We start from the raw sequence: 21234 nt of genomic DNA, 5'->3' as shown, positions 1-21234 counted from the left end.
CAGTTAAACTGTATGAAAGTTAGAGGAATTTCTTTGAAAAACTGAAAAAGTTTAAACTTATCAGCACGCACTGCTGGCTGTCTCATTCATAAAAATCAAGAAGGAGCAAAAATGTTCATGTTTTTGATACTGTCATATTTCAAAATTGGCTTAAGATTTGAAAAAGCTGAAACAATTGGTAATAGCTGAATGTCTTGTGACCCATTTAAACTTTGAATTGTGCTGGATCAGCATTCTCACAATAAAGGAAAACAGAAAAACAATAGTGAGAATGCTGTATCAGCATGTGTGTGTCTTTTGATGTATGCAGAATATTTCATATGATAGAGGACACACAAAAAGGGAGTGACAGAATTTCTCCTTCTGATAGTCTTTCCTTCTTTCCAAAGCCTCTTCCTCCTCCTCTTCACACTTACTGCACAAGAAAACACAACAGTCGTTTGTGCATATGTCATCAGTCTCCAGTACAGTGGTGAAATCACGTCACATCCACTGAGGGCAATTTAACTTAAATGACTAGCAAAGAGGGTCTGCATCATTGTTAATAAACCGATCATTTGCCAGTCTCTTCTTACTGTCATCAGGAAGATGCAAGTTCTTTGAGGCCAAAGAAATTTGGCTTCATGCTACCTGCCAGTAGATTGTACCGTTACCTCCTTCAGAATATGCCTCAACTTCCTAGCATTGGATACTGGCCTGTGCAGAATTGTTATTACTTCGTCTTGTTTCTGGTAGATGAAGGAGATGGCATTGCTGCCCCCCAACTGATGTAGTCACTTTACTTGATGCTTCCAAGTAAACTTTGCTGACAAACACTGATTAAGTTATGCTCCTTACAGTTTACTAAACTGTTACTTCATAAAAGCTAGTAAGAAGTTGATATTGTTCATAACCGAGTAAAGATAGCAAATGTAAGTAAGTCAGGAAAAGTATTACATTTTATAGTGTGGATAAAGTTTTTACACAGCTTTTTTAAAATCTATTTTTGCCTGCTTCCATCTTCTACCCTGGCCTCTTCAGTCCAGCTCCCACAGCATGATCTTGCCATCACCATGTTTTACTGTTGGGTGGCAGTAATGCTCATCAGATTCTCTGATTTTGCTTCTCATTGTCTAAGAGTCATGCAGGTACTTTTTTGAGAACTTCTCAGCTCGCTGTTATGCACCTTGTAGTGATGACCAGCTTCTTTCAGGCCACTTTACCTTGAAAGGCCTGATTGGAAAAGAGCTGCATTGTTGTCCTTCCGTAAGGTTCTCCAATATCCACAAATAAACTCTGGATTTTATTCGATAACACATGGCTCTAGCATGCACAACTCTAGTGTAACGTGCAGTATTATTTTTCACCAAAAACTCTTTTGTACCAGACAAACGCTGTGTGCTTAAGTACTGCTGAGCAATTACAGTCACTATTTTTACAATAAAGACAAGCTCACTGGCATCCTGTGTCATGCTGGACAACTTCACCTAACTCAATAGAATAGTCTCGTGACTTTTATGTCTCATTGCTAACTCATGGACACATGCATTGTTTTTGCTTTATCCTCCTGCTAACAGCAGAAGACAACACAGTAGCTCAATAGCTTATAAATGCAGTCTGTGTTCACCAGACTGCACCAAAGACCAAAGACTGGCCCTGAACTGAACATTTTCCAAAGCTTTTTCCAAACACTTTCAGTTGAAAGCGCACCATTACATTTCTGCCCCAGAATTCAGTTTTCATTTCAATTTAGTTTATTTATATAGCGGCAAATTACAACAAATATCATCTCAAGGTACTTAAATAATATAGTCCAATTCAAGCCAATTGGAGTTCAATTAATTGTAATCATATTTCAATTAATTCCAATTAATTAATTTCAAAATAATCCAGTCAATTCATGGAGAGCCAATTCAAAAACAATTTCCTAGCTAAAGAAACCAACAGATTGCAGCGAAACTTGTCTTCAGTCCAATCTCCCGGCCTGAGCGTGCCTGAGGCGACTGTGGAGAGGAACGACTCCCTTTTAACAGGAAGAAACCTCTGGCAGAACCAGAACCAGGAAGGGTGGCCATCCGCCTCCACCAGCTGGGGTTTGAGAAGACAGAAAAGAGGGAACAACAAACGTAACACCATTCAAAGGATACTTGTTGGAACAGGGAAACACAAGTTAACGACCACAATAATGTCATAACTGAAGGCGCTGCCTCCCATTCTACTTTTAGAAACTCTGGGAACCTCAAGTAAACTTAAAGTTTGGGAACGAAGTGCTCTGTCAGGGAAATGTGTTATAATGATATTTAAGATATGATGGAGCTCGGTCATTAAGAGCTTTATATGTGAGGAGAAGAATCTTAAATTCTATTCGGAATGTAACAGGGAGCCAATGAAGAGAAGCTAAAACTGGAGAAATATGATCTCTCCTGTTAGTTCTCGCCAAAACTCTGGCTGCAGCATTTTGGATCAACTGAAGGCTTTTCAGAGAATATGTGGGACAGCCCAATAATAAAGAATTACAGTAGTCCAATCCTGAAGTAACAAATGCATGGACTAGTTTTTCTGCATTAATTTGAGACAAGAAGTTCCTGATTTTAACAATATTATGAGTCAGTTCTGAGTCATCCAGGTCTTTATGTCTTTAAGACATGCTTGTAGTCTGACCAACCTATTGGGTTCATCTGGTTTTATAGATAAGTACAGCTGAGTATCATCAGCATAGCAATGGAAATTTATGCCATGCCGTCTAATAATGTTACCTAATGGAAGCATGTATAAAGTGAAAAGAATCGGTTTAAGCACAGAACCCTGAGGAACTCCATGACTTACTCTGGTGTGTGAGGAAGATTCTTCATTTACAAGAACAAACTGAAATCTATCAGATAAATATGACTTAAACCAGCCTAATGCAGTTCCTTTAATCCCAATAACATGTTCAAGTCTCTGTAATAAGATACTGTGATCGCCCGTATTACAGACATCCCAAGTTCCAAAAACTCACCTCAGGGAGATGCTTAACGAACCCCGAATCTAGGATTATATAATCATTTATAATCTCTATGACATTCATTCTCAATAGACGATGAAGACAGAGGACATCTATTCAGGAAGTCCTTTTGCAAAGAAGTACAGTGGCATGTGTAGACAAATGGCACACACATTGATATTATCAAAATAGATTTTATTCTAGACCTTGAGATCTGAGTGATATTACAACAGTCTGATCAGTAGGCTGCAGACTGCAACCGTGTGAGTGAAAGAGTACAACAGGTCAGGGAAAAAGACACGAAAATCAGAAAATTGGTATTTACACGTTCTGTGTTATAATACACCAACAATTAAATTCTTCCTATAGTTTTTGTTCATTTCGAGTATGTCGCTACAAATAAATCAACATTACAAAAGTTTTGATAAGTACAAAACCTTCAATCATAGCAAAGATGAAATTAACGTTAGTACTTTCGGTAGGAACAACAGCAGGGAAACAAACAATCAGCAAACACATTTGAATGCAGTGTAAAAACCTGATCATCTAAAAAGAAAGCATTATAAAACACCATTCCACTGTCATAGACTTCATCTCAGGAGTAGCACTGCATTACTAGCACACATGCTGTATGATTAAATCTTATAAAAACTGTAGCAGTCGTCCCACAAATAAAGAAAAACAATCCAAAAAAAGAGAATCAAAATAAGAGGAAGAATACTTTCCTCTGAAATATGTCACAACAGCCGTGTGCTGTGTGAGAAGATGTTGCAATCCAGCAAATTTTTATGATTATAGCAGAGGAAAAACAGAGAAAAGGAGAAATAACAGTGGTGCTGTTTGAATTAATGGTTGTATCTCAGAGCAATGGTGTTCCTACAAAAGCTGAGAAGCTTCTGAAATGAAGACTTGTGGGAAGGCAAACACGGAGCATTCAGCCGCCACAGCCCGAGTGTCTTTAAGAAGGAGCCCAATCACTGCTGGCTTTATTTAAAGCAAATGTCAAGATATTCTTCAACTTTGCCACAAATTTTTTTAAAAATGAAATTCTAATGAAAACGTAAAATTGCCAGTACATCGTTGAATATCATTATGGTGACAAATAAGACCCAGAATGCCTCGTTTCAACTTGAAGGGGTCAGACGGATCCTCATCCATTTGAGCTCTGATTAATCCTAAACAGCAAGTTGAACATCAAATTGTGGCTGTATTGGCTTGAATGAGCCCCCCTCCCTGTTCTGCCATTGAAAATGCAGAAAATAAAGAGCACCTTTCACAGGACTTTTCTTTCCTATTCAGCTACGACTGTTGAATGGTATTTTATAAAAGCATTCCTCATATACATCACAGACTGACTGTTTCAAGCATCCAGAAGGTTTCTTTAAAATCCACCTTTAGCCCAGGGGTGGCGTATAAAAGATCCCCCTGTAATAGCTCAGATTCATCTGTAAATATGTTTATATGTTTTATATCTCAGATCCCCTGTTACAGTTTTATGCTGCCAGTTGGCTTTATAACAAGCACACTTGACTCAAAACTCAAATTCTAAAAACAACAAACAAAAGCGCCATCATTTGGAGCATGGCCAAATGGCCACAGTTATTTTAAAAAGCCTGTTCAGCCTGTCTCCCGTGTGTGTGTGTGTGTGTTTACGCAGGGCAATGGCTGCCTGACAACGGCACACCATATGCTGTGTACTTAGGTAACCGTTGGACATGAAAGCTGCTCACACTACCGAGTAAGAGTTTCACACTATTCTCTGTTCGCCTCCAGAGAACAATACGTACAACACCAGCTTAGCCTGATTACAACTCAGCAACTGACACAAAAGCGACTTTCCACTGACTGCACATCAACAGCACAGATCATCTTTCAGCCAAGAGATATTGAATTCTTCATGGCTCAAATTTACCTTTATGGTGTTTTTGGGGCACCGGACAACCATTTCCGGGGATGAAATTAACAAAGCACAGATCACCCATTGATTCACTGATCAATAAAGAAATAGGGCAAAATTGGGTAAAAAAAAAAACCAAAAAACATTTAAAAACTCTAAATAACTTCACCTTCTGCGCAGTACATCTGGATGTTTCAGCCTTAAAGAGGGCAGAAAGGTGAAGAAATGACTCTCCCAATCAACAACTCCCAACATCAATTTAAAAAGGAACATGACTCAGGACCACCTTGTCCTTTCTCCCGCCCCACATGTAATAAGAACACAATAGAGATCAGTAAAATCCAAATTCAACAAAACAATGTCCACAGGACACTAAATGCTGACATATGCAATATGCACACAGCAACAGAGAACAAAAATCTTTACAATTCTCATACAAAGGATAAAAAAAAAGAAGAAAGAAAGAAGAATCCTGGGGTTTTGGTTTGCTTGTGATGGGCCGATGTGTTTGCACTGTGTGACAAGAGATTTTTCTTCCTGCAGGTCTGTGGAGACCCAAACGGACCCGATGTCCGACGTCTGTGCGTAAAAACGGCGTGGACGATCGATGCTCTTTGCATGTACATGATGTAGGGAGCGCTGCAGTTGGTGTGAAGGTGGGCCATGGCATCTGACAGGACTACAGCAGTGTGGTGACAGGCAGGAGCAGTCATTTGGCTATGTACACATTCGTAGTCGGTCCATGGCTCCGTCCTATGAGTCATTTCCTCAGGTCTAGTACACAAACCTGTAAAGCAAGAAGCCACATAGAGTTAGACAATTTGACCCATTTAACCACAAACTGCAAAGTGAGGACTTTCATGGGCACAGGATACAAAGACATTTTTTTTTTTTACCCAAAACTGCAGACAGCAAAGATGTAATCAAATAGACAAGATATAAATAGATGACATCATACAGAGCAGGACTTTTGTTTTCTTTAATTCGCTTCCCTAAAGTCCTTTTTATATAATAAACACTTTGCACCTCAGATAAATAAGGCTGAATCCAGGAGACGCTCCTATACAGACTATTTTTTTTAATCTAGTGACTGGTCTGACAGTCGCTGGTACTGCTGCACTACGACTCCCCCTTCTCTGCTCAGTTAGTAGCTGAGAGGAAAGAGCAATAGTTACCACAAGAGCGCTGCTTGCACATTTTCACAATGATCTGCAGATATGCTCGTGTGGTTTAGTTGTCTGAGAAAGGTACAGAACTGTATGAGGGAAAAAAACTAAACACTGTATGTTTTTTTTTTTTTTTAATCTTTTCTTCTATTGCCCTTGTTCACATATGTTTAACCACCATTCCAACCAGCAGCAGCGGGTATTGATCGACTTTGGCTTAGATCTTCCCGCGTGGATGCTTTGAAACTGACAAAAACTTGAAAAAAAAAAAAAAAAAAAAGATAAACCAGCCTAATCATTGCAGAACTGTCAGAAATTGTGGTCCCTAAACAGTCCGCAGCATGCAGTGAAATAGCATCTTTTCGTGTTGTCATAGTTTAGTTTGTGTGGACAGACAATGAACAGGAGCTGTAGCTTCACGTGACGCTACAATAAAAGTTGATACAAGTCCAGGAAGAGATCAGAAAAAACAGTATATTTGTAATGGTTTCCAGTGCATGCTCATTACACAACAGTGGGTATAGACAAAGAAAGCTAAGCTGTCTAAAACTTCTGTTGTGTCGGCGAAGCCTTTGCTCGAGTCGCCAAGTACAGCAGAGACAGTGACAGACATAAACACCTAACAGGCGCTCTTACATGGTATCTGGTTGAGGAGATGGTGCCGTTTTCCACTGTGGAGAAACCTGCATTCAAGTCGCTGCTCCAGAAATTCGACAAGCGATATGAGTTGCCAGGAAAAACTTACTTCTCAGAAACTGCTGTGCCGAAAATGTACGATACAGTTCAAAGTGAGCTCAAAAGTGTGGACTTTTTCTCTGCCACCACTGACATGTGGTCAAGTGTGAATATGACTCCTTACATGAGTCTAACTGTACATTACCCGACCACAGACTGGACTCTTAAATCACGCTGCCTCGAAACGGTGTTTCTCAGTGATGGGAGTAACAGCGTTTAAGTATAACGGCGTTACTAACGGCGTTTTTTTCCCAGTAACGGGGTAATCTAATTAATTACTTTTCCCATCGTTACAACGCCGTTATAGTTACTGAGAATATAAAGTGGCGCGTTACTACAATTTGGTTGTAGGCTTTTGGCTACACATCAGCTGCACGCTGCCTGGAGAGAGCAGGGGTGGGGATGATGACACCGTTGCAAATGCGATGATGATTGGCTGCGTGGGCGGATGACCTGCTCACGCTGTCTCACTGCACGCACTGACGACTACGACTAAACACACACAAGACAGCGACAATGGCGACGAGCCAGGGAAGTTCAAAGGTAGCGTTCTCTAACTGGAAGTACCGGCACTACTTCTCACTCGTGGAGATAAAAGGAAAGAATGTGTATGTAACATGCACGCTATCATGCACCTTACATGAACCCATGCGAATATGAAGCACTTGTTGCTTCTGCAGCTGCTAACCCAACCCCAAGCCCAAATGCAGCTAATGTGAGCCCCAGCGAAGGAGACGGGGCCACTCGAAAACAAACAGCACTCGATTTTTCGGGTCAGAAACAGCCGACCACCATCACCATTTTATTTTCAATATTTATGTTTTTATTTCTATGCATCATATGGCAGGCTGCAATCTATTGAGTTCAAATAAATACCGATTGTTCTAAATGACTGTATATAGTGTTTTTATTCTTCAATCAGTTAATATAAACATATTTGATGTTAAAGATGTTATAGAACGTAACAGCGTTATAGAACATAAAAAATAACGCCACAGTTACTTTGCTGAGTAACTAATTACTTTTACAATGTGGTAACTGAGTTACTAACTCAATTACTTTTTGGGAGCAGTAACTAGCAACTGTAACTAATTACTTTTTAAAAGTAACTTGACCAACACTGGTGTGTCTGCCCCAGAATCCCACATCCGACAACATCGCAGAGGTTCTACGCAGTGCATTTGATGAGTGGTCCCTGGTTGAGAAGAAGCTGGCGTGCATAACGACGGATAACGGGGCAAACATCACCGCAGCAGTGAGAAAATTGAGCTGGACGTGGCTGAAAAACTTCGGACATAATTTACACCTGGCAGTGACAAACGCAATGGCAAGCGTTAAAGATCGCACATCCCGAGCAATGGGTCTGTGCCAAACCTTAGTGGGTGTGTTCTCCCAGAGCTGGCTGAAGAGGAGGGATCTGGCTGAAGAGGAGGGATCTGGCTGAAGAGGAGGGATCTGGCAAAAGCGCAAGCGGAGCTCCAAATCCCGCAGCACCGGCTCATAATGGTAAACTAGCTTTCAGAAGTTATATTTATGATCCAATTGTAACCCACTGCAAGTCCACTTAATAACTCAATTATCATTGAGCCTCCATATTATGATTTGTCAAAATAAACTGAAACGAAAAATAATGTTAAATGTTGACTTTTAATTAAAAAATAATAATAAGCAGTAGGGATGTCCCAATCAGGTTGTTTTGCCCCCGAGTCCGAGTCATTTGATTTTGAGTATCTGCCGATACCGAGTCCCGATACGATACTTCATTACAATAATGAAGAACGGCGAAGAAACAGATCCAGGATGTCCCTGATTTTTTTAATTTTATTCACTTATTATATAATTTAACACTTATAAACAGAGCACTTCTGTGAGGTAGCTTGAACAAAAAAAGTAATCATGTAATAAAAAAAGGTTAGTGCAACAATGTCGAAAATAAAAATGAGCAGCAGCTCAACTTGAAATACCTGGCCGACATGTAAACAAATAAGCAAATAAAAGTGGCACACTGTTATAAAGTAAGGTCAGTAATGTGCTTTTCGGAACTGCATTCCTAATTCTTACTCTCCTCCTCCGGGTTACTGTAATTTTGATTTTTTTGTCGTAAAGTGGGTGTTACTGACGTCCTCGTCGTGCTACTACCACAGACAGCCCACAGACCTGCTGCCTATTTATTCATTCGGCTAAAATTCAAAATTAGTAACCCGGATTTTTTTAAGTAAGCGACGCACCTCCACGTTATCAGTGCTAGTGTAGAGTAATTAATAAATTATAAACAGCATAGTTTGTGCCTGTATAAGCTTGCCCATAGGAAACCGTTTCATGGCCGAATATCTCAAGAGAGCAGCCAGACGCCTCTCGAATATCTTCGGAACAGCTCCAAATGACCAACAACAAGCAGGGGTGAGTAGAACATCATGTTATAATGTGAAATCAAGGGCCCAATGTCAAAAAACCGGTCTTATCCTTTAACTTTTTTCACCACCACCCAAAATGACAAGAAGATATTAATGTTACTAGCCAAACACAAAGTGGCTAGTACGTTTTCTTTTCTACCAGCCACACTAAGCTTAAATTTACCACCATTGGGCCAGTGTTAAAAGAAGAGCTGGTTTCTGTAACATGGTTACCCAGATGTCAGAACAGTAATTGGTCGTAAGTAAATGTCACTCTTAATTTAGATTAGTTGTGTGGTGTCATAACACTAGCACTTTTGAGAGCAAATAGAATGGCCAATCACTGTTTCTCACATTTGGGTAGAACTAACCACTGGACTACCAGATATCATTTCACCCTGGTGTTTAATTTAGAGCGAGATGGGCGGTGTTCGCTATTTTTAGGCGGCTTGAAACCATTACATTTCAATGAATCAATAAATAACATTACTGGCGACCAGTGTTTCTGTTACGTAGCGTTAAAAACAAGCTTGACACTAACTGTATTAACAATATCGAGCGAACAGGAGCTAAGCATTTCTACCGGAGCTTTAGCTAGCTCTCACGGTGTTCAAGACAAATTGTAGCGAACAGTGACTAGTTCTTAACCCATGTCAAGAGAGCTCCTCAGTTGAAAAAAAAAAACCAAACAAAAAAACAATCTCGGCTTTCTAACTATCAAAAAACGCCCAAATCAAGTCTGGTGTTTTTTAAAACCATCCAGCGTGAACAAGGAATTTCTCCATTCAACACCACTGTGAGCTTAGTTTCCATATCACTAACCTCGCAAAAGCAGGCTAGCAGGTAACAACTAGTATTTAACATCTGCAGCCGTCATGAGCTAGATAACGTGTTATGCCCTAAACATGATTTTCAGCACGCATGTTAGAATAACATTTATGTACACGTTTGCCACAGTAAGCGACTTACCTTCCATCAGTCAGTTTAGATCCAGCGGGAAATGAGGTTGCCATGTCAATCAATAAAAATGTGACTTTGCTGTCTGAATCACCCTTCTCTCTCTACTCATGTTGAGCAAGTGGTGGCAGGGGGGCTGTGGAACTGCCAGCCTGCTGTGCAGAAGGCTGAGTTTATCTCAGGTTATGCATCCATGCTCTTCCTTAACTTTCTTGCTCTTACAGAGACCTGGATCACCCCAGAAAACACTGCCACACCCGCAGCTCTGTCTGATGTGTACTCTTTCTCTCACACTCCCAGAGCTGCGAGGCGGGGCGGTGGTACTGGCCTGTACCCAGGCTCCGCCCTCGCAGTGACGCAACACCTTCGGCTCTGCTACACTTACTCAGGCAAACTGCTCATTCAGGTGGATTCGAGTTCCCGAAAAAATGGGAACTCCACCCACTTTGTCGGGAAGCAATCAACTTTGAGCAGCGCCAACGGCCCAGGGTAGAGGCGTGTTCAAGGTAGTGACGTGGTTGAACTGCCACTCAACCCATGGATTGTACACGGAAGCGCTTCATTCAATATCAACATGGAGCAGCGTCAAGCTTTTGACACTGCTGTAGATGCTGTAATGAAAGTGTTCGACGGGAGATTCTCGTTAAAAATCGAGCAAAGAACAGCCCTTGAATCATTTCTTGACAGGAAAGATGTTTTCGCCTTGCTCCCTACTGGCTTTGGTAAGAGTTTAATCTACCAGTTAGCCCCGCTGGTAGCTAAATCATACGTCAGGGGAAAGAGTGGTGTGATTGGCTTAAGCTTAGGCACAGCCTTTTCTGGCCACAACCAGTAGCAACCCGAGGGAGGCGGGTTGACCAGGCCATTTCGAATCGTATTCGTTATGGTCTTGGTCAGACCAGAATCTCGAAGAGATTTGAAAGTCTATGTTAATCAGGCTAACTGGCCTGTTGATTTCCAAGGACTGGAAATACTCTCTTTGTTCCCTCTTGCAATTCTCTCCCTCCTCCTTTGAATTTCATGCTGTCACTGTCTGTCACCCAGTCAAGCTCACCATCGCTGTAGTTTATCGCCCACCAGGCCCTATTGGGGACTTCCTGGAGGAGCTGGACACTCTTGTCTCTCACTTCCCTGATGATGGCTCCGGCCTCACCCTTCTCTGTGATTTCAACATCCAGACAGAGAAGCTTCACCCTCTTGTTTCTCTTCTCTCCTCCTTCGACCTAGCTCTCTCCCCATCTCCTCCTACCCACAAGGCTGGCAACACACTGGACCTTATCTTCACCAGGCACTGTTCTAGCGCCAACCTCTCTGTCACTCCTCTTCATCTCTCTCACCACTACTTCATGTCCTACACCCTCTCCCTCTCTTCTCCCTCCCTCCCGACCTCCCCCCACCCACTTGGTATCTTCTCGTCCCAATCTCCGCTCTCTCTCCCCCACTGACTTCTCCTCTTCTGTTCTCTTTGCTCTGCCTGCCCCTGAATCTTTTTCTCTTCTTTCCCCTGACACTTCTACTGATCTTCTTCTCTCCACCCTGTCCTCCTCTCTGGACAAACTCTGTCCCCTCACCTCCAGGCCTGCACGCTCAGCTCCACCTGCCCCTTGGCTGTCGGACTCAGTGCGTACTGAGAGGCGGAGCGTGAGGGCGGCTGAGCGCAAATGGAGGAAAAGTAAACTTCCTGAAGACCTTCTTGCCTTCCAGTCCTTTCCACTTTTTCCTCCTCTCTCTCTGCAGCAAAAACTGCCTTCTTCTGTAACAAAATTCAAACTTCTGCTTCCAACCCCAAAAAACTCTTCCAAACTTTCTCATCCCTCCTCCAACCCCCACCCCCTTTCCCCTCCTCCTCCCTGACGATTTCGCCGACTTCTTTGACAAGAAGGTTAACGATATCCGATCTTCCTTACCTCACCTACCAGCTGTCCACACCACCCACACCTGTCGCCCTCCCACTCCTCCCTCCCTACCACCTTCTCCCTCACCTCCCTCTCTGTCCCACTTCTCTCCCCTCTCTGCAAATGAGGTCCTTCACCTTGTAACATCCAGCCGCCCCACCACATGTTCCCTTGACCCAGTCCCTTCCCCTCTCCTTCATTCTGCTGCACCTGATCTTCTTCCTTACCTGACCCACCTCATTAACACATCTTTGACATCAGGCTCTTTTCCTTCTGCTTTCAGGACTGCCAGAGTCACTCCTCTTCTAAAGAAACCAGCTCTTGACCCTTCAGATATCAAGAATTACAGACCGGTATCCCTTCTACCCTTTCTGTCCAAAACTCTTGAACGTGCTGTCTTTAAACAACTGTCCTCTTACCTCCACCAGAACAACCTCTTGGATCCCTACCAGTCCGGGTTCAAGGTGGGCCACTCAACTGAGACAGCCCTCCTAGCAGTAACTGAGTCACTCCAAACTGCTCGAGCTAACTCTCTCTCCTCTGTCCTGATTCTCCTGGACCTTTCTGCAGCATTTGACACAGTGAACCACGACATCCTTCTCTCTACCCTGGAGGGAATGGGGGTTTCGGGCTCTGCACTCTCCATGTTCTCATCCTACCTGACAGATCGCTTCTACCAGGTCACACTGAGAGGGTCTGTGTCGAAGCCACGTAGGCTCACCACCGGGGTTCCCCAAGGTTCGGTCCTGGGTCCTCTTCTTTTCTCCCTCTACACATCATCTCTTGGTTCTGTCATCCACTCCCATAACTTTTCCTACCACTGCTATGCAGACGACACCCAGCTGATTCTGTCTTTTCCCCCTTCTGACACCCAAGTGGAAGCACGCATTGCTGCGTGCCTGGCAGACATCTCGGGGTGGATGTCGATGCACCACCTTAAGCCCAACCTGGACAAGACTGAGCTGGTGTTTCTCCCGGGGAAGGGCTGCCCATTCAGAGACATGGCCATCACCATGGATGACTCTGTGGTGACATCAACCCGGACCGCGAGGAATCTGGGTGTGACCCTGGACGACCAACTGTCGTTCTCGCCAAACATCGCATCAGTGACCCGTTCCTGCCGATTCCTCCTCTACAACATCTGGAGGATTCGCCCCTTCCTCACCGACAAGGCAGCACAGGTGCTCATCCAGGCTCTTGTCATCTCCCGCCTGGACTAAGGAACTCCCTCCTTGCTGGCGCCCCGGCTTCTGCCATCAGACCTCTGGAGCTGGTTCAGAAAGCTCGTCTGGTCTTCAACCTCCCCAAGTTCTCCCACACCACTCCCCTTCTCCGCTCTCTACACTGGCTCCCTGTAGCTGCTCGCATCCAGTTTAAGACTCATACCTCCAGGCTATGGTCAAGCCCTACACCCCTGCCCAACCACTTCGCTCTGCGGCCACCAGGCGCCTGGCTGCCCCGTCACTCAGGGGTCCCTGCGCACGATCGACACGGTCACGGCTTTTCTCTGTTCTGGCACCCCGATGGTGGAACGATCTCCCGACTGATATCAGGACAGCTGAGTCGCTGCCCATCTTTCGCCGCAGGCTGAAAACCCACCTCTTCAAGGAAAACTACCCTCCTCTGTCCTAGTTCCTTACGCACTTATTGTTTCCTCCACCACTGGCACCCTCTATATTTTCATTACCCCCTACCCGAACCAGGGTTTGAATCCCATTCCTGCTTTTCTTACCTCTTTTATTTCTTCCCCTACCCGAACCAGGGTTTGCATCCCATTCCTGCTTTTCTTACCTCTTTTATTTCTTCCCCTACCCAAACCAGGGTTTGCATCCCCACCCCGCTGTGACTGGTGTGCAGTTGGTGAGAGGCTGAGGTATCTGACTTATCGCACTTACTCTAGCACTAGTTTTGCTCTTAGCTGTTTGGTATTGGAAGGAAATGCACTTATGATTTCTTGTGACCTGAAGTTCTTTTGCCTACCGATGTTGAATGCACTTATTGTAAGTCGCTTTGGTTAAGAGCGTCTGCAAAATGACCGTAATGTAATGTAATGTAATGAATCAGTGGAATATTCGTAAGCGAGGACTGGCAACCAGGAGTGGGTTGTACCAGCTGATCAGAACACCAATAGAAAAGAAGCGCTAGTTATTAATAGCTATTAATCTCGATTGGCTGTAACCATTTGTATGCGTCAGTGGATGTACCCCCCCCAAAAAAAAAAACTCTTCGGATTTACATGATTCACACAAGTCACCTATTTTGGGACCAAAACGGCGAATTTCGCCGAAAGGTGAGGGATTTTCATGCCTGAATATCGCATACCGCGATATTGAGCCGCCCAGACTCACAGCAGGGGGAATTCCTCAACCGCAACCTCATTTTGTGACAGGGCCAAGAACTATTTGTTCATCTGCAGACACTTTCATAACCCTGCTGCTCAAGATTCGGTCTAAAATAAAATGAACACTCGGAACAATGGCAGAAATGGCAGAATGCCTTGAGCCTTGGCCCGCATTTGTCAGTAGCTGTGTGGCAGCAGCTGCTCTGCTCGTCCCTCTCCGTTGTGCAGGTGGCAGACCACACAAACCTACTTTTACAGCAGAAAACCATATTCTGCTCTCACTGGGTAGGAGTTGGTGGGAGCTTTTAAGGCATTTCATAGCATTGACTCATCCATGTCAACCTTTTAAAACACAGAGCAAACACACGCACGTGTGCCTGGTATAAAGGTTTGTTTGAAAGTCAGGCAGCAAAACTCACCGTTCCGTCTGACGCGCTGGCTCCTACTTTGTCCCCTGTGGCATTCCAGCACACCTCAAAGATCCCCCCTGTCCCTCGGTAGCTGTGGACTAAAGCACCCGTCTGAAGACAAACACACAAAAAACTCAGACTTACCACTTGTCGGCAACAACTTGATCAGTGTTTCTTCGTGTTTATTTTCGTGTGGTTCGGTCAGTGAATGAAGCACTGTATAACCTGAGTGTTCCAGATGTGGACACATTTGTCAAAAGATCCGCTGGCAAGGTGCCTGCCATCAGGGCTGAAGGCCACGCTGTAGACGGGCTCCTGGTGGCGGGTCAGTGTGTGAATACACACGCCGCGCTCCACGTCCCAGAGACGCACGGTTGAGTCAAACGATGCACTACAGAGAGAAGACAGGAGAGTTCCAAGTAAGCCTGATGTCATGAATCAGAAGTGTGTAGGGATGGAAACTGATAAGATTTTATTGATGGCAATTCCATCATCGATGTGGCTCTTCAACAATTGCCGGATGGATTCTTGACCCGTTTATCAATGAGGAAAAAGTACATCACACAGCTTTAGAAAGTTTACAGTATCAACACAGTTGCTTACCATCTGTAATCCATGAGGCAGCTTTTATGGTTGTGGGTGACTACAATAGAGCTATGATGAGGAAAGTTTTGCCTAAATATCACCAGCACATTAACTTTATCAACTCGTGGTGACCAGACTCTCGACCATTGTCGAGCCTACTGCGGGGCAGCTACACACCCCTCCCCCGCCCTGCCTTTGGAAAGTCAGACCACATTTCCATACTGCTTCTCCCCGCCTATAGACAACCCTGACCCCAGACGCATGTGGAGTAGACTATGCACCATCACAGGCTACAGAGGAAGGACTAGCAGTGATACCCCGCCCGCCGCCTCTCTCCCAGACGAACTCAACACCTTCTACGCTCGGTTTGAGGCGAGCAACGACACCCCTGCAGTGAGGCTAGCTGAGGACCAGGACGATCGCACGCTGACCCTGTCCACGACCAACGTGAGGAGAGCCTTCAAAAGAGTTAACCCACAGAAGGCAGCAGGGCCGGATGGCATCCCAGGCCGAGTCCTCAGAGCGTGCGCCGACCAGCTGGGGGGGTATTCTCCTCCATCTTCAACCTCTCCCTGAGTCGGTCTGTGGTTCCCACCAGCTTCAAGCAGACCACCATTGTTCCTGTCCCCAAGCAACCCTCCATCTCCTGCGTGAATGACTACCGTCCTGTAGCACTGACCTCTACCATCATGAAGTGCTTCGAGCGGCTAGACAGGACACACATCTGCTCCTCCCTCCCGACACCCTGGACCCTCTTCAATTCGCCTACAGGCGAAACAGATCAACTGATGACACCATCGCACTGACGGTGCACCGCCCTCTCCCACTTGGATAAAGTGGGCACATACGTGAGGATGCTGTTTGTGGATTATATCTCTGCATTCAACACGATTGTGCCCGCCAAGCTCGTCCCCAAGCTCAAGATCCTGGGTCTTAACAACTCCATCTGTAACTGGATCCTGAAGTTCCTGACGGGCAGGCCCCAAGTGGTGAGAATGGGGAACCTCACCTCCTCCGAACTTACCCTGAGGACTGGAGCCCCCCATGGCTGCGTGCTCAGCCCCCTGCTCTACACCCTGATCACACATGACTGTGTGGCCACTTTAAGCTCCAACGTCATCATCAAATTTGCTGATGACACCACCGTCCTGGGTCTCATCTCCAACAACGATGAGACTGCCTACAGGGAGGAGGTCAGTACCTTGGCTACCTGGTGCCAAGAGAACAACCTTTCTCTCAACGTCAGCAAAACGAAGGAAATGATTGTGGACTATAGGAAACGGCAGGAGGGGCACGCCCCCATTCACATCAACGGGGCTGAGGTGGAGAGGGTTTCCCATTTCAAATTCCTCGGTGTGCACATCAGCGATGACCTAACCTGGAGTAGACATTCTGACATGACAGTGAAAACTGCCCAGAAGCGCCTTTATTTTCTGAGGAGACTCAAGAAGTTTGGCATGTCTACAAAAACCCTCACTAACTTTTATAGATGCACCATCGAGAGCATCCTCTCTGGCTGCATCACTGCATGGTTCGGCAGCTGCTCTGCTGAGAACCGTAAGGCCCTCCAGAGGGTGGTGAAGACAGCCGAGCGCATCACCAGCTCCTCCCTCCCCCCCGTGCAAGGCATCTACCACACAAGATTAGGGATGTTAACCGATGACCGTATGACTGATGGTTGACCGAATCAACGTCGTTCGGTTAGAATTTTTCTGCCGTCGGTTTAAAAAAAAAAAAAAAAAAAAACTCACTATATCTTTAGAAATGTTATGTGAGCATGAGCCATCCCACGATGGAAGAACAACCGCAGCAGAGCTCACATAGAGCCCTCCTCAGAGGTCCTCTCTTACACCGGTTGCAACTTGTACGCCGTATATGACGGGTCCTGTCTGCGCAGTTAAAAAAAAAAAAAAATAAAAAAAAAAAAAATAAATAAATAAATAAAAAAAAAAAAAAATCGCCACTATTAACCTAAATAAAGCCAATGTGGCTGCGTGTGGACTACAACATAATAATAATTGTAAAACTGTAATGGCAAAAGACACAAGACTAACTTAGCCTACTTGTTGTGATATATTCATCTGCACTTAAATAGCAAGACGACAGGAACTTATTGCAAAGGATTTTGTGCAGCATCTAGCTACGCCACAGAGGCTGTTGGCATTCGGTAAGTTTTTTTTTTAACGAAGTCATTGGTTAACCTACTTTCCTGTAACACCGGCAAATGCACCCTTCTCTGTTTGTGACTTTGTAACGGGGGCTTTTAACAGCCCGAGTTCGGTGCCGCGTTTGATTCGTGTTTAAAAAGTACAGTGACTGGAAGGGCGCCGTTGCGCGTAATGTGTGGCTGTGCGTGTCTGCGCAGGCACAGCAATTATTTTTCTACCCAAAACCCTTATTCCTCCACAAGTACGCCTAGAACTAGTGGTCAATGATTGGGGAAAATGTATAATACCAAGGGCACGAACCAACATTAATTGTGTGGTGGGAGCCTAACCAGTCGGCAGAGAAAGACGCACGACAGGACACAGATATCATAAATGGCACTTATAGAATTTTCGGTGACCGACATTAATCGACTAATCAGGCTCAGTGGTTGGTCAAGACTTTTTTTAAATTTCGACATCCCTACACAAGATAACTGAGAAAAGCACGGAAAATCACCAAGGACCATAGCCACCCCTCATATGGACTGTTCAACCTTCTGCCATCTGGTAGATGCTACCGGAGCATCCGGGCTCGGACTAGCAGATTAAAGAACAGTTTCTTCCCCCAGGCCATCAGGCTACTCAACCAGTAACTCATTGGCACTCAGCCACTTTAGTTATGTACATATTCTCACCTGTGTGTGTGTGTGTGTGTGTGTGTGTGTGTGTGTATATATATATATATATATATATATATATAGAGAGAGATAGTCGCACATTTCACTTTAATTTTTATGCACAGTTAAATTTGTTTTGTCTTTTTATGCACAATTTTTCTACTTTATCTTCTTCCTTGGTTTTCATTAACCCTTCTCAATTTATTTAATGCTGTTGGCGACGCTTCGTCACCAAGAATTTCAATGTACAGTATGACCCAGTGTCTCTGTACAAATGACAATAAATCTAAATCTTGAATCTTAATCGAAAACAGAATCAACTGTGTCAACTTCTAACAGACAATAGGAATAAAATGCTGAAATGCTTCAAATAGATATCTCAGCAAATCATTTTAGCCACCCCTCTCTGAAAAACCATCTTTATTTAGACTATCAAAGACGCTGCTGCATACGTTATCACATAGTTTTTCCTACAAAAGAAAGCCCGCGTCACCCTTCCGTCTCCTCGGCGAAGAGAAGCCCCTGGTGGACAAGAGAGACCTTCCCAGGAAACGTGAAAGTCCACGGAAAGTCATCCACAACCAAGAAAGGCCCAGAGACGGCGGAACTGAGAGAAACCACTTGGACACCGCTGGCCATCAACCTGGTGTGTTCAAACTAACTGGGCTAAGTGTCGACCAAAGTAAGGTCTGCCCTCTTCTTCTCATTTTCAGGCGGTACAGTGGTATCGAGAGAATTCACTGTTAAAATAGATAAATGACTCCAAAGGTGTTAGCCTTTAACTGTAAATAGTAAATAAAATAAAGACAATTTTAGCAATTCCGGTAGGTTCCTCCATACTCTTGCCCCTTTCCAAATCTAAGTGCTCCCTATACAGCCATACATAAAGGCTCTAGCGTGGTTGCTGCGTCTGCTAGCGCGAGCGGTGTTGATGACGTCACGATTTCGTGCCGGCAATATATAGTAGTGCAAGTCGATGCGCCAGTAGTTGCAATTTTCTCCGTCACAGAGGTGGCGCTGCTACGTGAAGGTTACCGCTACTCTACAACCACGAAAGTCGAGAAGAAAACAATGCCACTGTCAAGAGCAGGAATACTGTCATCAATGATACTGCTGCAGTATCTGGATAATTTAAAATTTTTAATTCAGTCAATAGAGGTGAAGGTCTGAAGCCCCCGGCATCACCACTTGGAGTCTCTGCCCTCTCCTTTGCCTTCACGTATCTGTCCCGTAGCTTCTTCCACACATTCTTACAGAACTCTCCCTCTTTCCCCAAAGTTCTGCCAATCTCTGTTCAGTTTTGGGAGTTTACGTGGTCCCTGTGCTGTTTCACTGCAGTCTCGTACAGGTGCCTGAACAAACGCACCTCCTGACTGAGCCTGGTCTCAAATTGGTACATCCGGTACAGCCAAGTTGCAAAAATCGACTGGTGCACGACAACGCGCTGCGCCGTCTTTTCAAGGCAAGCGCCAGGACTAAAACGTCATTTTGTCGTCACGGGCCAAAACCGCCGTGAGCGACGCGTCAACTGTAACTCCGCCTTAAGTCAACGCATTTATCCTGTTTGTCCTTTAAGGTCCAACTCACTCAGGTCACATATACAGTGTATTAACACAGCCGACTTTCCAATAAAGCTCTCATTCACATACGTTTTAGAAAGTGTTTTGACTACAGCCACTGAAAGGCAGGACAGTGATGGGCACTGAAAATAAATCTCCTAACCGGGACATGCCAAAATCTGACAGTACGGTCAGAGCTGCGAATCTCATCAGATTATGACTACGGTTCAACCATTTACGTTTCTAAAGATGCACCTGATGTCATTTTATGGGACTCTTGTCAGAGGAAATATATAGTCTACTCTTTATTTGTTCTTCGTATGTTTCTTTTTTTCACTTTCCCAGCCATACAAGGGAAGAACATTTTAAGTGAAATTCATTTTATCAATGCTCATTTATTTTGTTATCACATTTTAGAATAGCAATGCTATAACTGTTTTAAACATTGTTAAAGAAAAAAAAAAAAGAGCCCGATTCGTTATTAGGATCTATGCTTGGTGCTAGATAAGCTGTATCGTAGCAGCAGTGGAGGCAGCCTCTTGTTATGTTTTCATGGCGACTGGCAAACTGCACATTAGTGCCACCATGTGGTGGTAGCAACATATTACCATCAAAACAAGGCTGGACTTGAATTTGGTTGTCAAGTGCTGATAGAGCCGTTTCTGTAGAGCCTAGTCTGCCAATACTGTGGCTCCAAGAACTTTACCTGCTGACTAAACTCAGGGTTCTACAACCAAATATGGCCACAGATCCTCATCTCTGAGAGCTGCCACAGATGTGGAGCAGAAAGTTAACATCAGTTAATTCATGACTGCTAAGTTGTGCTGGCTGTCTGTGTGTTTCCTGTGGTTACATATCTTTGGTCGGGTGAAAACCCCTCTCAAGGTTCCACATATTTGCTGTATTACCACTGTTTGTTTGTGCTTTCAAATGTGTTAAAACAATCCAAAGTGAGTTCAGCTGCATGACATTGGAGCTACACTTTTTTTTCTTCTGTTTTACAGCAGTTGTACGTAACGTAACATTGCGTCCAACTTTCTTGTTCCTCTAAGGCTGGAAAAATACCCCATTTGTGTTGTTTCTTTATCGATGCAGAATCATCCCCATCAGAGTCAGATGGACCTACATTTTCTACCTCGTGGTACCATGCATCATATTTCTATGACCCACCTTCTATGAATACAGAACTGCCATGTTGTAGATCATGTCAAATGCCTGATGAAGTAAAAAGAAGGAAAGTCTCACTTTGTACCCCTTACCTGGCCAGCATGAGGTTTGCACTGGGGTTGTTGGTCCCGGGGCCCGTGGGGCTCCACTTGATGGTGTAGATTTCTTTACTGTGAGCCTGTAGGTCATGGACACATGAGTCCTGCTTCATACTCCAGATCTATCACAGAAAGAAATAAGAGTAGAGGAAATAAGCAAAAAACAAACAAACAAACAAACAAAAAAGGGAGTTTGTCTAACATGATGTTCACAATGAGTTTTGTACTTCTCAGCCCTTTGGTGA

At 44.3% G+C, this 21234-nt stretch overlaps 1 protein-coding gene across 3 annotated transcripts in view; it reads right to left on the bottom strand.

The window, feature by feature from the left end:
* Positions 1–3140: 3140 nt before the first annotated feature.
* tbl1xr1b (TBL1X/Y related 1b) overlaps positions 3141–21234 on the bottom strand; it is a 39313-nt gene continuing 21219 nt past the window's right edge. For all 3 annotated transcript variants that reach the window (XM_075484001.1, XM_075484002.1, XM_075484003.1), the window contains exons 13-16: positions 20984–21111; positions 14982–15147; positions 14766–14867; positions 3141–5646 (exon numbers count right to left, since the gene is read on the bottom strand). In XM_075484001.1, coding sequence (XP_075340116.1) covers positions 5620–5646; positions 14766–14867; positions 14982–15147; positions 20984–21111 — 423 coding nt within the window. In that variant the 3' untranslated portion in view covers positions 3141–5619. The remainder of the gene's footprint in view (positions 5647–14765; positions 14868–14981; positions 15148–20983; positions 21112–21234) is intronic.

Source organism: Odontesthes bonariensis, chromosome 14, assembly GCF_027942865.1.
Source record: "Odontesthes bonariensis isolate fOdoBon6 chromosome 14, fOdoBon6.hap1, whole genome shotgun sequence".
Taxonomy (NCBI): domain Eukaryota; kingdom Metazoa; phylum Chordata; class Actinopteri; order Atheriniformes; family Atherinopsidae; genus Odontesthes; species Odontesthes bonariensis.
The sequence above is the reverse complement of the archived record's forward strand: the minus strand, read 5'-3'. Positions and strand labels throughout refer to the sequence as shown.